Source organism: Pipistrellus hanaki (assembly GCF_964339955.1).
Source record: "Pipistrellus hanaki genome assembly, chromosome: 3".
Classification (NCBI taxonomy): domain Eukaryota; kingdom Metazoa; phylum Chordata; class Mammalia; order Chiroptera; family Vespertilionidae; genus Pipistrellus; species Pipistrellus hanaki.
In genome coordinates, this window is record NC_140505.1 from 172,529,176 (window position 1) to 172,545,289 (window position 16,114).

General features: G+C 43.5%; 1 protein-coding gene across 1 annotated transcript; it reads left to right on the forward strand.

The window, feature by feature from the left end:
* The first annotated feature begins 1,782 nt into the window (after positions 1-1,782).
* AMDHD1 (amidohydrolase domain containing 1) lies at positions 1,783-15,715 on the forward strand. The gene is made up of 9 exons (XM_084878108.1): positions 1,783-2,015; positions 3,525-3,631; positions 4,920-4,984; positions 7,046-7,323; positions 9,014-9,239; positions 12,215-12,339; positions 12,983-13,076; positions 13,612-13,772; positions 14,866-15,715. Exons 1-9 carry the CDS (start codon positions 1,879-1,881, stop codon positions 14,951-14,953), a joined length of 1,281 nt encoding a protein of 426 aa, XP_084734234.1. The 5' UTR covers positions 1,783-1,878; the 3' UTR covers positions 14,954-15,715.
* Positions 15,716-16,114: the final 399 nt, after the last annotated feature.

Sequence of the window (16,114 nt, forward strand, 5' to 3'; positions counted from 1 at the left end):
CTATGAATTTTTTTTGCCCCTTTTGGGTCTCTGTTACATTGTCTACTGAGTTATTTTTCATTTTGTTGTTCTCTCTTTTCTACTGGACTGGTCTCTCTTATAAACACAATATGAAGCTAAAGTACAATATAATCTTATTTATTGTGTTCATTTAAAAGAATTTTTGCCTTATGTACTTTGTTTATAAATGGCTTTAAAGTGGCACTAAATTGACGAACTTTTATAGTTCATGCTTTTACAGCTCTCCGCCTGCTTTTAGGGTATGTTATTGCATACTTAAAGTGTCTAGCAGACCTAAGACAATCTTCTACTAAAAGAATATCCATAAGTAACGTAATTAAGAAACTCCAAACCAAAACCCCGCCTATTTTTCACAACTGACAGGTGGGAATTCTGAGACATAGAAGAGAATTACAGACCATCTTCCTTAAAGAAACTTGATTCTGTCTCCAACTTTGGGTGCAAACCGAGGGGTTAGCCCGCCCAGATACAGTTAGGGGTGCGGGGAGCACAGAGCTGACAGCCGTCTCACCTCAAGGGGTTTGGATCCAGTCGCCTTTTCAATCAGTCCTTCTAGAAAGGAGTTCGGGAAGGTGGGCGGAGGTGCCAATCGACTCTCTAGACTCTATCCTCCCTCATCCCGGTCCCCCTTCACCTGGGGACCGCATGACTGGAGCTGGCCAACCGAAAGGAGCCTGGCACCCGCCACCACCCGTTTCGCGCTTCGCGGCCGCGCGACCCCCCACCGCGCCCCTCCTCCCCGCCCCCAGGTTTCCCTGCGGGCGGTTCTCCGCCTCGGGCTGCCCACCCCCCGCCCCCCGGGCAGCGGTTTCCCGCAGCCCACCTTTCTCTCTCCAGGCGACCGACCTTCGGCTTATTTATTGGTTAAGTAGGGAAAATAATCTGTACCACATTTACCCGGCACGTGGCAAGACGACCAAAAAAAAAAAAAAAAAAATTATGCCGGGACCGGTTTGGCTCAGTGGATAGAGCATCGGCTTGGGGACTGAAGGGTCCCGGTTCGATTCCGGTCAAGGGCATGTACCTTGGTTGCGGGCATGTCCCCAGTAGGGGGTGTGCAAGAGGCAGCTGATCGATGACTCTCTCTCATCGATGTTTCTAACTCTCTATCTCTCTCCCTTCCTCTCTGTATAAAAATCAATAAAAAATATATTTAAAAAATTTATTATAGCATTAATTATTTTTTAAAATATATTTTATTGATTTTTTTTATAGAGAGGAAGGGAGAGGGATAGAGAGTTAGAAACATCAATGAGAGAATAATTGATCAGCTGCCTCTTGCACACCCCCTACTGGGGACGTGCCCGCAACCAAGGTACATGCCCTTGACCGGAATCGAACCTGGGATCTTCCAGTCCGCAGGCCGACGCTCCATCCACTGAGCCAAACCGGTTTCGGCAACATTGATTATTTTTTTAAATATATTTATTTTTATTGATTTCAGAGAGGAAGAGAGAAGGAGAGAAAGATAGAAACATCAATAACGAGAAAATCATTCATCAGCTGCCGATGGCACGCCCCCTACCGGGGATCCAGCCCGCCACCTGGGCACGTGCCCTTGACCGGAATGGAACCTGGGACCCTTCAGTCCGCAGGCCGAGTCCCTCTCCACGGAACCACACCGGCTGGGGCGATCACACTGATTATTGATCAGCATTCCGATCCTCGGTGCCATCATTGCCATTGCCAAGGTCTGGAGGCGTGGGGGAAGCGCGCCTCCGTCCTGGGTCCGGAAGGGCAGCGAGCGCCCGCCCCCGGTCCACCCTCCGGCCCCGGCGCCGCCTGCGGGCCTGTCCCCTCCTCCGCCGTCCCTCCGCGGCCACTGCCCGGGGACACCGGCTCGCGAGCCGCAGCGCCATGGCCGGCGACCACCGCCTCCTGCTGGAGAACGCGCGGCAGGCGGTGCTGGTGTGCGCGCGCGGGGAGCGCTGCCTGGCGCGGGGCGCGCCGCGCGGCCTGGCGCTGCTGGAGGGCGCCAGCCTGGTGGTGGGCACGTAAGTGGCTGCGGGGTGGAGGGGCCCGCCCGGCAGGTCCCCGCGGGGCGCTTTTCCCAGAATGTGTGCGCTGTGGAGGGAAACCGGGTAAAAAACCTCCGCTGAGACATGGGCTGGACCGCCTTTTAGGAGCCTGTTGCTAACATGTAAAAAATAAGGGTCTCGGGTTGTCATTCGGTGGGAAAAAACTCACTCAAGCTGCACATGGCACTGGAATGCCTCTGCGGGTAAAAGATCATTGTCCAACGATCAGAAGGGGTTGGGGTTCTTCCCAGTACTTCTTGAGGTGTGGTCAAGGGACTACCCGCGTCAGATGGCTTGAGATGAGAGATAGAGATAGAGATAGAGATAGAGATAGAGATAGAGATAGAGATAGAGATAGAGATAGAGATAGAGATAGAGATAGAGATAGAGATAGAGAGAGAGAGGAAGAGAGAGAGAGAGAGAGAGAGAGAGAGGGATTTCAGACCCGCCACCTCCCCCCTACCTTCATCCACAGATCCTTTTTTTTCCCCCCTCATCCCCAGATCTTTTAAGTCAGCATCTCTGTGGGTGGAGTTCTCAGACCTGAATTTTTATAAACACCTCTCCCACCCCCTTCTTCTGTGCACTAAAGCTTGGGAACTACAACAAACTACACCAAAAAGATGGTGATGGTTTGGGGTAATAGAAATTAAGGTTCAGCCACCAGAAATCGAGGGCATTTTTAATTATTTTCCTTAAACCTCCTGCACTTCCTGCTAGAAGTGAGTAACAGCAGAACAGCCAGTTGGGGAGGGCGGGCCTGGGGTGGGAATGGGGGCTGGATGCCAATTTGAATGGGAGAGCTACGTGGCAGGACTTGTGCAAGAGCCATCGGTCCCACCTCTTCGCTGAGCTGTGTCAGAGTCCAACTTTTAGGGACTGTGTGTTTTTAATTAACAAAGGGATCCAACCATTTCCAGTGTTACTGTCAAGATCTGTTAAAATCAGTTAACGGAACTGCACAAAAGTAAGGATCCAGGGCCAGCTGACTGCCACAATCCAGAGTCCTGAGTATTCAGGCCCCACTATCTTGCTCCGTTGTGCAGGACCCCTATGCTCCTAGTCACTCCATCATCCCACAGGGCTGCGCCATCTCTCTTGGAGTCTATTATTTCCATTAGGAAAGAGGAAGAGAAAGCCATCCTATTGGCTAAACTTGGTCACATGGCCACACCAGGTTGTCAAGAGACAGGAAATGTATCTTTACTCTGAGTGATCATGTGTCCAGCTAAACTTTAGGAATCTAGCACCTTGAGAAAAGGGAACATTGGTCTCAGAGAACAACTAGCATTATCTGCTACACAGGAGTTGACCTTTTGCCTTACAGGTGGCTAGAGCCACTTTTCCAAAGACAGAACTTCAAAAAAGAAATACAGTAAATGTTGACTGACACCAAGAGACATCGATAACATATTTTAAATCATAAGTCAGATTTCCCACAATGTTTCCCCAAACAGTAGTAATGATTCCTTGATTTTTCTTCAGGGATGGGTTGATAAAAGCCATTGGTCCTGCTGATGTTATCCAAGAACAGTTTTCCGAAGCAACGTTTGAAGAAAGAATTGACTGTTCTGGGAAATGCATCCTGCCGGGTATCAACCTCTTTTCAGTAAAACCACGAATGCAGTGTTAGTCAAGAGGAAGAGTGGTAGCTTGTTTTAAAGAAGGTCTTACAATGATATTAGAATAAAATAATTACAATTTACTGCCCTGTAAGGTAAGATCATTGTCGGCTTGTTACAGATTAGAATACTGAAGTTTAGAGGTGATATATCTTACTCTTGATTGCTAAACAGGTAAAGGGCAAGTTGGGAACTCAGACCCATCCATTCATTCCACTTCTTCCCACTCTGATAATGAAGAGAGACCAGGTGTGTTGTGTTTAGGTTAAAAAAGAAAAAACAGTGAGAAGAATTTTATTAATGCGTTTTATAGGGAGGGCAAATAAGGAAAACTGCTACCTCCACTACCAGAATATACTTTAACGAATACAGAGTGTGAAACAAAAGACCCATTTCTAGATAGAAAAACCCCTAGAGGTTTTACCAAAGATGTATCTTTGGTGATTGACAACAGAATCAGCTTATTTACCATTTCCTCCTATATGACCTATGTTTTATGGCTTTGTGTAATGATTTGAAACAAGTTTTCACAAACTCTGAGTTCTGTGCAAATACAGAGGCTAATATTTATCCAAGTATGTGTTGTGTATATTTGACAGTTTCTACCTTCTGGCTCTTGGGAGACAGAAGATAAAATCAGGGTGAAACCTTACGAGGAAGCACAGAATACAACAGAAGGTGATCTGAATAGGGACTTTTGATTGTACTCCAAGTCAGAACCCACTAATCAGCCAGTTGATCCATGAGGTATTTTAAATAACCTGGGAAGACACACTTTTCTGAATTGTACCATGGTAAACAAAAGTTCCACGTGGTTGCTTTATAGTTTCTCTTTAATTAAAATATATTTCTTTCTTGAAGAAAGATCCATCTTTCTGCTTTCATAGTTTTCTTTCTCAAGGTTGACAGTAGGGATTGTATGGGATTCTGTTTTCACACCCAGATTATCAGCTTGGTGATATGGTCATTGGTTTTGCTCAACTCAGAGTTGACATCCTATTTCAAAAGCTCGCTTGGTGAGCATGGGCTTAATGGGCAAAAGGAGCTGTACTTTTTTTTTTTTTTAAGGAATATTTTCACTATGTTGAGTCACCCTCCTCTGTTAGAGCCGGCCTCTAATAGTCAAATTCTTGCTCTTCTACCCCCTCCAAGATGGTTGACCACCTCATGCTTTCCAAAGGGCAAGATGTGTATTGGGCCTGCTGTCTAAGGGCTTTCTAGTTCTTAACTTTAAAAATGATTTGATTTTTGATTACAGGTTTGGTGGATGCACACACACATCCAGTATGGGCTGGTGAGAGAGTTCACGAGTTTGCAATGAAGGTAATTGCAATGAATGACTGCAAATCAAAATGAAGCACAAACAAACACAGACAAGTCTTTTCTAAAGAGTCCGTGGGCTGTCAGGCTTTGCCACATAGATTTGACATTGTGTCTTTGCTTATGTGTCTTTTTAAGGATATTTTTACTGCCATGGACTATGGAAAATGAATCAGAACAAAACTAACTAGTTTATAACTGTCCAAAATCTTTATTCTATGCACAGGACTAACAGTCCCTTTAAATATAATAGTTTTCAAAAATGTTTAACTGTAGGATCTTCGCTCTAACAGCACTGAGCTGCCTCACTCACTGATTTCTCCTCTCTTTTTCTTCTCCCAATCCATCCCACCAGTTCTGGGAGCCTTTGAAAAGGCTCCAGGAAACAGTTTGAAAATCACCGTTCATTAGGGTCAAACCAGGAAAAATATACTGCTCACAACAAAAATAAAATAAGTCTTATATTGTTCTCATTTTTTCCAGAAGAAAAATTAGATTTATTAAGAAACATAAAATATCAGTCATTAATTAGATGTAGACCCTCAAATCACTAGTTGGAGCCAATTTTACATTGTTTGTTTTTAGCAGAATTTAGTTTTTAGAGCAGTTTTAGGTTCACAACAAGACTGAGTGGAAGTTACAGAAATTTCCCACATACCTTCCATCCAACACCCCAGTCTTTCCCCATTTTCAACATCCTCCAGCAGAGAGGTACATTTGTTACAATGGAAACTACATTGACACACCATTATCACGCAGAGTCCTTATTTACATTACCTTGGGTTTGGACAAGTGTATAAGGACATGTACCCACCATTGTAGGATCATACAGAGTGGTTACACGGCCCTCAAAATCCTCTGCACTCTGCCTCTCCATTCCTTTCTTCCCCCACCCCTGGCAACCACTGATCCTTATACTGTCTCCACACTTTGGCTTTTTCCGGAATGTCATATAGTTGGAATCATACAATATGTAGCCTTTCCAGGTTGGCTTTTTCCTTTTGGGAATACACACTTGAGTTTTCTCCATACCTTTTTGTCACATTGTTTCTAAGATAGTCTGTATGCTAACAGCTAAATCACATTATTTAGGGAAAGAAAACATTCTCAGATTTTAAGTACCTTCCTCAACAAACTAGAGCTGCTTTTAAGACTTCTTTATTAAATCACAGAGTTTCAGAGCCAGGTTTCTAAAAAGCAACCTTAGAGATTTGCAATAGAATTCTCCCATTGTATAGATGTGGAAAGTGAGGTCCACAGAGGGAAGGGTGTCCGTTGAGTTCACCAGCTGGCCATGGCAGAACCCAGATGAAAATGGCAGAGACCCCGGGCAGGCATGCTGGGTTTGCACCACACTCCTGCTCAGGCCCAGAGACACAGGAGCCCAGTGGCACCCCACCAAGAGCCTCTTCATTTGCTTGAGCCACAGAGGTCAGGTCCCAAACTCTTGTGGCCAAATGCTGAGGTCTCTTTGGTGGAGATCTGAATGATTGCAGTGGGGCCCTCCCCGGAATAGCTTAGCTTTGTTTTGTTTTGTTAAAGGTGCTGAGGGGTAGGTGGAGAGTTCACTGGTATACACTGGGGAAGACTGGGTTGTTAAAATACCGAAATACTTTTGTACCCAGTGGTAAATTGCCACTGCCCTGAGGCCAGAAGTCTCCACCACATCTTGCATCTCTGCCACCCCAGTATTTCCCTGCCCCCCACCTCTTTTCTGATCGCTAGTGCAGTGGTCGGCAAAAGGCGGCTCTCGAGCCACATGTGGCTCTTTGGCCCCTTGAGTGTGGCTCTTCCACAAAATACCACCTGTGGGCCCGCACGCACAGTGCGATTGAAACTTCATGGCCCATGCGCAGAAGCCGGCTTTCGAAATTTCTTTTCAAAAGAAATTTCAATCGTTGTCCTGTTGATATGTGGCTCTGTTGGCTAATGAGTTTGCGGACCACTGGGCTAGCGCCCTGGTATACAGACTGTGAATCATTTTGAATATCATTACCGCCTCCCCCCCCCCCCCCCCCCTCCACTCCCTGCATGTGCCCTGCCTAACCGGGAGCTGGTTTTCAGTTGGCAGGAGCCACGTACATGGAAATCCACCAGGCCGGAGGAGGGATCAACTTCACGGTGGAGCGCACGCGCCAGGCCTCAGAGGAGGAGCTGCTGGGCTCCTTCCAGCAGCGGCTGCAGGCCATGCTGCGGGCGGGCACCACGCTGGTGGAGTGCAAGAGTGGCTACGGCCTCGACCTGGACACCGAGCTCAAGATGCTCCGCGTGATCGAGCGCGCCCGGCGGCAGATGCCCATCGGCATCTCGGCCACGTACTGCGGGGCTCACTCCGTGCCAAAGTAACCGCAGCCGATGGACCGGCGTGTACCTTGGGCGGGCATTGAGGGAGCCGCTTTCCCCCAGGGCGGCTCACAGCTTTAGCTCTTGCAGAGAGATCTGTAGACGTCCTTGGGAAGGTGGTGTGGTTCTGATGGCCAGTCACCTCACACATGGTTCTAGAGAGGTAACCCCTAGACCCGTTACCCACCAGACCCATCACTTGGCTAGCCCCCTGATGGTGAAGGAAGAGGAGGTGCTCACAACTCTGTTGGTTAACAGAGAGAGATGTGGTGGCTGTCTCCTGCTGCATCTGCATCTTCTGTGTCCTGGCATTTTCAGGCCGGAAGGCAGTCCCAGAGCTAATGATCCCAAAGAAAGGCAGGACTCGGAAATTCACAAGCTACTCCACAGTCTCAGTGCAGGTTTAGGTTGTGACAACTTAGATATATAAATGTCACAGGCTTGCAAAAAATTATTTGAAAAAAGAATTTACGTATTTTATAAATATATTTCGTTTCTGAGAACTCTAAAACATAACATTTTTTAATGATAATTTTGTGTGTGCCATCTTCAGAGGAACTAAAGAAATTGACTGACATTTATTATTAAAAAGCGGGAACGAATTACATAGAGGTCTGCATCTCGATGGCGAGGGATAAAGCCCGAGGCTCAGTGTGTGCCAAAGGACAGCTAAATCGCATGTCCACATAGTCAGATAGCCAGCAAGTGGCAGAGCTCTGTGTGTATTTGACTTCAAAAGCCCAGCCCTTCCTAGTATGTAACTACCCCAGAATCTTAGTGAGAATGTTGGGGCCTTCTACTAGCCTCTTCTCCCATGTCCCCAGATGGTGAGACAGGAAGCCTTAGGCAGATGCTTTTAGAAATAGTGTAGATCAGTGGTTCTCAACTTTTCTAATGCCACGACCATATAATAATTTCCTCATGTTGTGGTGACCCCCAACCATAAAATTATTTTATTGCTACTTCATAACTGTAATTTTGCTACTGTTAATGAATCATAATGTAAATATCTGTGTTTTCCGATTGTCTTAGGCAACCCACAGGTTGAGAACCACTGCTGAAGTCTCCAGGATGCCCTCTAGGTGCCCTTGACAAGTAGATTCTTTTGTGTGTGTTTTTTGTTGTTGTTGTTTTTAATATATTTTATTAATTTTTTTTATAAAGAGGAAGGGAGAGGGATAGAGAGTCAGAAATGTTGATGAGAGAGTATTATCAACCAGCTTCCTCCTGCACATCCCTGCAACCAAGGTACATACCCTTGACTGGGATCAAACCTGGGACCCTTGAGTCCAAAGGCTGACATGCTATCCACTGAGCCAAATCAGTTAGGGCGTAGATTCTGTTTTTTTCCAGCCAGATGACCTTGCCAGCATTCCCAAAGGCAACACTGGTGTGCCAGAATGGATGAGTCTCTGTGAATAGGGTCAGAGTCTCTGTGAATAGGGTCAGAGCATATAGAAGTCTTATTAATACCTCTGCTTTGTAGGCATGTCACAATTGTTAATAGTTTTGATTCTTTCTGCACTTTTCTGGGGCTTGAGGTCATTTACCTATAGTTTCTCAGGTTCCCCAAACACCAAAAAAAAAAAAAAAAAAAAAAAACCTAAAAAAAACAAACAAAAAAAAACCCAACCCTTCTTTCAGTTAAAAACTATATTTGCCCATGGAAATGTTCTTTTCTTTCCTCAGAGGAAAAACTGCTACTGAAGCTGCTGATGACATCATCAATAACCACCTCCCAAAGCTGAAGGAGCTTGGCAGAAATGGGCAGATTCACGTTGACAACATAGATGTGTTCTGTGAGAAGGGTGTCTTTGATCTAGATTCTACCAGAAGGATTCTTCAAGGTGGAAAGGACATAGGGTTACAGATTAACTTCCACGGGGATGAACTCCATCCAATGAAGGCTGCGGAGGTACAGCTGACTTTTGGTTTTTCCTTTGTCAACACTCATGTTATGGAAAACTTACCTGGTTTGTTCAAAGACAGGAGTGGCCTTCTGAAAAGATAGAAAGTGCAGAAATTTGTTTGTACAACGTACAGCTAGCTCAGGCTGAGCCTTGGAATCCCTTACCTCTATTAGAAATTTGCTTTTTTGCTGGTTTTTTGTTTGTTTGTTTGTTTGTTTGTTTGTTTTTTTGTTCTTTAATTTCAGGGAGGAAGGGAGAGGGAGATAACCATTGATTGGCTGCCTCCTACATGCCCCTTACTGGGGATCAAGTCTGCAACTCAGGCGTGTGCCCTGAATGGGAATTGAACTGTGACCTCCTGGTTCACAGGTCGACGCCACTTCGGCCAGCCTGGTAATTTACTTTTATTATCACCTGCTGGTGATGTTAGTAGGAAAGAAGTACCTTTGTGATCTCACTGACTAAATCCACAACCTATTTTGGTTGGTACAGAAAGCCATACTAGCAGAGTCTGTTAATTTCACATGCAGCTCCTAAGGTTTTCCGTGGCATCTTTCAGATGAACGTGAGTGAAGCACACCATTAATAACCAGGACATGATCTTAAATCTATAGGTCTTACCAAGATTTATTTACCTTCGCTTTCAACAAATATTTGAGTGTCTAGTGTGTGCCAGGCACTATTGAAGGCACAGAGATCTCATCAGTGAATAAGACAGCTTGTGAGTGGGGTGAGGAGCTAAATGAACAACTGCTCTTGGGTATAAATACAGATGTAGATACCCCACATGTGTCTTAGCCACGTGGCCTGCTTGAGCTTCTAAAATCACTTCCAAATTGTGCCCTGTGTTTCCTGCCCCAGTGAGGACACCATTGTCTGTGGCCTAAATAAAAAACCTAATCTCACTTAACGCTTCTGTCCCCTTCATCTACCACATTTTAGCCAACCAACAAGTCCTGCCAATTTCCTCCTGCATATCTGTAGGTCCCCCTCTCTTTACCCCACTACCTGGCTCCAACCACCATCAGCTCTCACCTGGATTCCTGTAACCACTGCTCTTGCCTCTAAGCTTGCCTCCACTTTAATCTGTTAACCACCTAAGGCTTACCATTGGTCATAGGGCGAATTCCAAACTCCCTATATGTAGGCTTGCCAGGATCCAGCCCTAGTTTATTACTCTATCTTCCTTTCTCTCTCCTCTCACTTTCCGCCACCTTCATCCTGTCTACTTAGGATCAGCCGCATAAAACTACCAGCCTCTGCGCATATTGTTTCTCTAATCCCAACTCCAACTCCCCTTTGTCTCGTTAATTCTAACTCCATTTCATGCTTCTTTTCTTTTTTAAAATATATTTTATTGATTTTTTACAGAGAGGAAGGGAGAGGGATAGAGAGCTAGAAACATCCATGAGAGAGAAACATCGATCAGCTGCCTCCTGCACACCCCCTATTGGGGACGTGCCCACAACCAAGGTACATGCCCTCGACCAGAATCGAACCTGGGACCTTTCAGTCCGCAGGCCGATGCTCTATCCACTGAGCCAAACCGGTTTCGGCATCAATGTTTCATCTTTGCTTCTCTGAGGTCCTTCCCAAAGCTCTCCAGCGTTGGGTTACAGCTCCTCCTGTACTTACCCCACAGTGTTAAAATTGCCTCTGCGATCCCTGCTGGACTGCAAACACCGAGGACTGCACCCATGTTTTAAACAGCCCTGACCCTGGAGCTTAAGGCAGTGCCTGGCACACCCATGGCCTTTACTAAGTAAACAGTTGTTGAATATTTGTTAAATGACACCTGAACGGGGTGGTCAACAAGATACTTTTGGCTGTAGAGAGTGACAGGTGAATTAAATCAATAGAGGTCAGTACCCAGGATGAGCAAATCAAGTTTGGAAAAGTGAGGTCGATTCCAAGGTCAGAAGGGAACTCTTCTGGGGGAGCATAGTCTGTCCTGTGGTCCGGACGCTCTTAGACCTGGGCCAGCTGCTGCTGAGGGGCCTTCCCTGCCCTGGTGTGTGGGGACTGCAGCCGCTCTGGGCTATAGTGTAATGTCAAATATTGTCTCCTCTCCTCTCCTCTCCTTGGAATATGTCTTAACATACCACCTTTCTCCCTGGGCATTGTGTGTGTGTGTGTGTGTGTGTGTGTGTGTGTGTGTTCAAATGTAAAAAATTGTAAAATTGAGAAAAAATCCTCGTTAATGGTTCCATGATCCTCATAGCATTGCCTCTTCTTGTTTTGTTTTGTTTTTTTTTTGTTTGTTTGTGTGTTTTTTTCTAACAATCTAGCCAAACTTTGTTGGAGAGAACTCAAGCTCAAGAAGCATTCTCAAATTACACACATGATTTGCATTTTTTAAATTAATTTCTTTATTGATTAAGGTATCACATATTTGTCCTCAACCACCCATTCCAATCCCCCCCTATTCATGTCCCCACCTCCCTATTGTCCTTGACCACTGGTTAGGCTCATTTGTGTGCACATAAGTCCTTTGGTTGATCTCTCCCTTTTATCCCTTCCCTCCCTCTGAGGCCCAACAGTCTGACCCATGGCTCCTTTTCTCTGGGTGATTTGCATTTTTAAAGTTTGTTTTCTTAACTGATTTTCACTGAGAGCAGTGGTATTCCAAGATACATTTTTATCGTGATTTTAGGATGCTATAATAGATGTTGTTATCAATATTACTCAGTGTTCTATTCTGATTCATAAGATCCATTAACCTTTTCTTTTTTTAGCAAATGTCTGAAAAATGTCAGCAAGCATTTGTGTAGATAAACAGTTGTTAAAGCAGCACACTAGCTAATTTTCAAACGAATGTCCATCACAAACCTTTTATCCATTTTGGGGCTTGTGGTTGTGAGAGGTAGTTGACAGGAAATCTTCATAAGGGAGTGCTGTTTATCTTGGCAGGAAAAGCAGTTTTATGGCACTTCATTTGTTGTTGCTGCTAAATCTTTTTCTCTCTGTTCATTCTGCTTAGCTCGGGGCTGAACTGGGAGCCCGGGCAATCAGTCACCTGGAAGAAGTGAGCGATGAAGGCATTGCTGCCATGGCAACGGCTGGGTGCTCCGCAGTCCTTCTGCCCACCACGGCCTACATGCTCAGGTGAGGTCGTCCTCACGCCCACACAAGAGCTGCAAGTACACGTTGTGAAGACACAGACTTGCAAGATGCCTATCATCTCATTGCCCTTCCAAATCCCTTAATAATGCAGATCAAGAAAACGTAGCTCATGGAAGGTGCCAATTCCGGAATGATGTTCAGAAATGAATTACTCTGAGGAAGGAGCTCAGAACTAAATTGACTTTCAGTGGTGGGCTGATTAGGGATGGTGGCTCTTTTTCTTTTCTTTTAACTAGTTTTGGAGTTTCTAATTTAAAGAAAAATCAGTATGCACTACCTTTATAATTAGAAAAAAAAACAAAAAACGAAGTAAGCTTTATACGTTAAAATATTTGCATAAGCCTTGGCTGGGTGGCTCAGTTGCTTGGTGTGTTGTCCCATACAACAAAAGGTTGCAGGTTTGATCCCTGATCAGTGCTTTCCTGAAACTTATTATGATCTTATACACATACATTAATGTAGACTACAGTCATGAAATATCAATCAATAAGCACTCAGCCTTGAGTTTCTGTTTCTTCTCCCAGAAGAAATGAGGGTTGGATATCTTAAGTCTCCTTCCATTTGGAACATCTATTCCGCAAAAGCTCCCATTCTGGACACTGACCTCTTTGTCTCCCTCCCTTAGGCTGAAGCAACCTCGTGCCAGGAAGATGTTAGATGAAGGAGTAATAGTTGCTTTGGGCAGTGACTTCAACCCTAATGCCTATTGCTTTTCAATGGTAATTATTTTTAACATGCCTTTCAGAGCAGAATGTCAAACTTCTATCAAGCATATAAATGATTTAAAAATATTTATTTTAAAGTGTATCAAACATGAAAAAAACTTTTCTGTGTAACAAGAAAAAAATAAATAGTAGTGTATTTGGATTTTTCTGCACAGAGGAAGGAGAAAAGGTCCTGTTTGCATAGTTTTCTGATAGCCTTGGGCATTGTGGCTTTATAATAGCCCATTTTTCCCTTGGAGAGAATAGGATAAGTTCAAAGGAGTTTTAGTGAGTAAGCCTGGAGGGAGCTTTATATTATACACTAAGTGATCTGAGAAAGTTGTAAATAAATATTAAATACAATTGGGGGTAATCTCAATAATAAAGGAATTTTTTCTAAAGCATAAGAACCTTTATGTATAAGTTTGAATGTTCCCATTATCAATCAAGCTATTTCCACCTACATGTTTAATCACCATTATTTGTTGTGCTGTGCTGAGAAATGTCCCATCTTGCTACTTTCCTCTGACACTTTCCTCTTCCGTCTCAGCCCATGGTCATGCATCTGGCCTGTGTAAACATGAGAATGTCCATGCCGGAGGCCTTGGCCGCAGCCACCATCAATGCCGCTTATGCACTGGGAAAATCTCACACACACGGATCTTTGGAAGTTGGCAAACAGGGAGATCTCATTATCATCAATGCATCCAGGTGAGTCCCCAGCTAAGCTGTCTTAAGCCTTTTGTGGGAGGTAGACCTGGTTTAAAACCCTTTCCCACTAATTAGTGTCAGGCTCTATGTTGGCTTGGAAGCTACCCAGTCCAGTCTATCTTCCTCCTTTTACAACAAAGTCTCTCTACAAGTCCTAAGCCTCAGGGTAGACTCTGTTTTCCCGTCTCTTCATCCACCTTCTATCTTCCCTAGATCTCTAGGCTTCTCCTCTCCTACCTGGACTTTGGACTTGTGCCCTCTGGCATGTGTTTTTGTTTTTCTGTAACCTCCTGCTTACGCTGGGCCACACAGGTCCCAACGTCAGCTTGTCACCCTGATTCTGATCGTTACTGCTCTCACTTCTTATTCCTACTGGATCCCAAGCCCTCACATCGGTGTTCCTGCCCTGGTTTCTTACTACTCACCTCTGGGTCTCCCATCTGGGTCTCCCATGTGACAGTGTGAGTCTTCTTGTTCTAAATCTTCAGTCCCTCACTCTAGTGAGCCTATCCCAGCTCTTGGACCTCACCTTCAACAGAAGAGAGTGGCTCTGTAATTCTACTCTCCGTGGTCATACACCACTCTTATTTTCTTTTCTTAAAAAATTCACTATTATTATTTTTTTTTTGAAAGAGAATGAGAGAAAGAGAGAGAAGCATTGATTTTTTTTGAAAGAGAATGAGAGAAAAAGAGAGAAGCATTGATTGGCCACCTCCTGTACATAACTTGCAAACTGGGTATGTGTCCTGACTGGGAATTGAACCAGCCACCTTTTGGTGTACAGGACAAAACTCCAACCAGTTGAGCCACACCAGCCATGGCCACTCTCTCTACTGAAAACAACAATGTTGATGTTGTTACCATTTGTGCATTATTTAATTGAATCAAATATTTTAAGTTCAAATACTTAAATGGTATTATTAAACATTATTTGATTTATCATAGGCTAGTTAGTAACATGCCATTTTTTTAAAGTCCAAATATCAACTATAGGTAGAAAGAAATTTTTAGAGAATGAATTTTTAAATTAGCATTTAAGGATAGTGATAATTTTTACTTGTATGTATTGAAGTAATGTTTGATTTCTTTCTAGGTGGGAGCATTTGATTTATCAGTTTGGAGGCCATAACGAATTAATAGAGTATGTTATAACTAAAGGAAAAGTCATCTATAAAAAATGACAGATCTTAAAGGAAAGAGAAGACTTTAATTGTATAAAATGCATCAATACAGTATGTTAGAAGTTAAAATATCTTAGTAGTTCACAAAATGATGTCACCTAAACCTAAATGTATTTCATTGTTTTATTAATCCACTCATAAAACCCAAGGGATTAACTTATTTTAATTTAATATGCACCTGGACTTAGAGACAGGTAAACCAATTGTGATTATAATCTCAAAACATTACGTTATTTCACAAATATTTGTCATAAATATTCTGAAGATGAATATGATGAATGATCACAAGAACGCATTTGTGGGTAAAGGCAGATTGACAATCAGGTAGATGTGGCTTGAAATTCCCATTTTGTTTCCGGTTTTCAACAATATTTAGTGAAAATTGGGGGATGGAAGGAAATCCAAGTGAGATGCTCCAGATTAAGCTAAAATGCAGCCTTCTGGAATAGCAAATAGTTTTTCCTTTCCCCACCCGGTTAGTTCTTTCTAGATGTTCATCAAATGAAATGCATGAGTCCTCTGAGGGAGCGTGTCCTTCCATTTCTAGTTTCCCTTCAACCTTAGCTCAGAATAGACTTCACAGCACAGTTCAATGCTCATCACTTTACATACAGGTTCTGGGGCCTTCTTGTAATGGATGCTTTTTTTTAACCAAAAATCCAATAATGTAATTTTTTTGAAATTTCTTTGAAGTTTTTGATTCTTCACATTATAATTGTAGAGAAACCATGTCATAACTTTAATAAATATGTGTTGTCATGATTATTGTTGTTGTTTCCTTATAGTCAGTCCCAGAGGTAGATCAGCACCTTGTCTGATAGAGCTTTTCAGGAAATGAACAAATTACAGCATTACTTATAAAGAATAGATGATTATTTACATATATAAATGTAGGGTGTCCCCCCAAAATGTACACAAACACTTTGAATAATTATAAAGGCAGTGTTTATTAAAATACAGTTTATTTTCAAAATTGAACTGTTAAAGTATGTATGCATTGTTTTTGGGACACCCTGTAGTTGCCTCATGTAAATTTAGTTGAAATATTTAAAAAATGTTTTAATCATTTTTATGATCATAACTGTGTTATAAAACTCCATCCTATTTATAAAGAAATGATTTGAGAAATAAACAATGACTATCCAAATTGCCACCCATTTC

Coding starts and splice junctions, on each gene's coding strand:
- AMDHD1 (XM_084878108.1), top strand. CDS start 1,879: ATGGCCGGCGACCACCGCCTCCTGCTGGAGAACGCGCGGCAGGCGGTG. Junction 3,632..4,919: donor TGGGAAATGCATCCTGCCGG/GTATCAACCTCT, acceptor TTTTGATTACAG/GTTTGGTGGATGCACACACA. Junction 7,324..9,013: donor GGGGCTCACTCCGTGCCAAA/GTAACCGCAGCC, acceptor TTCTTTCCTCAG/AGGAAAAACTGCTACTGAAG.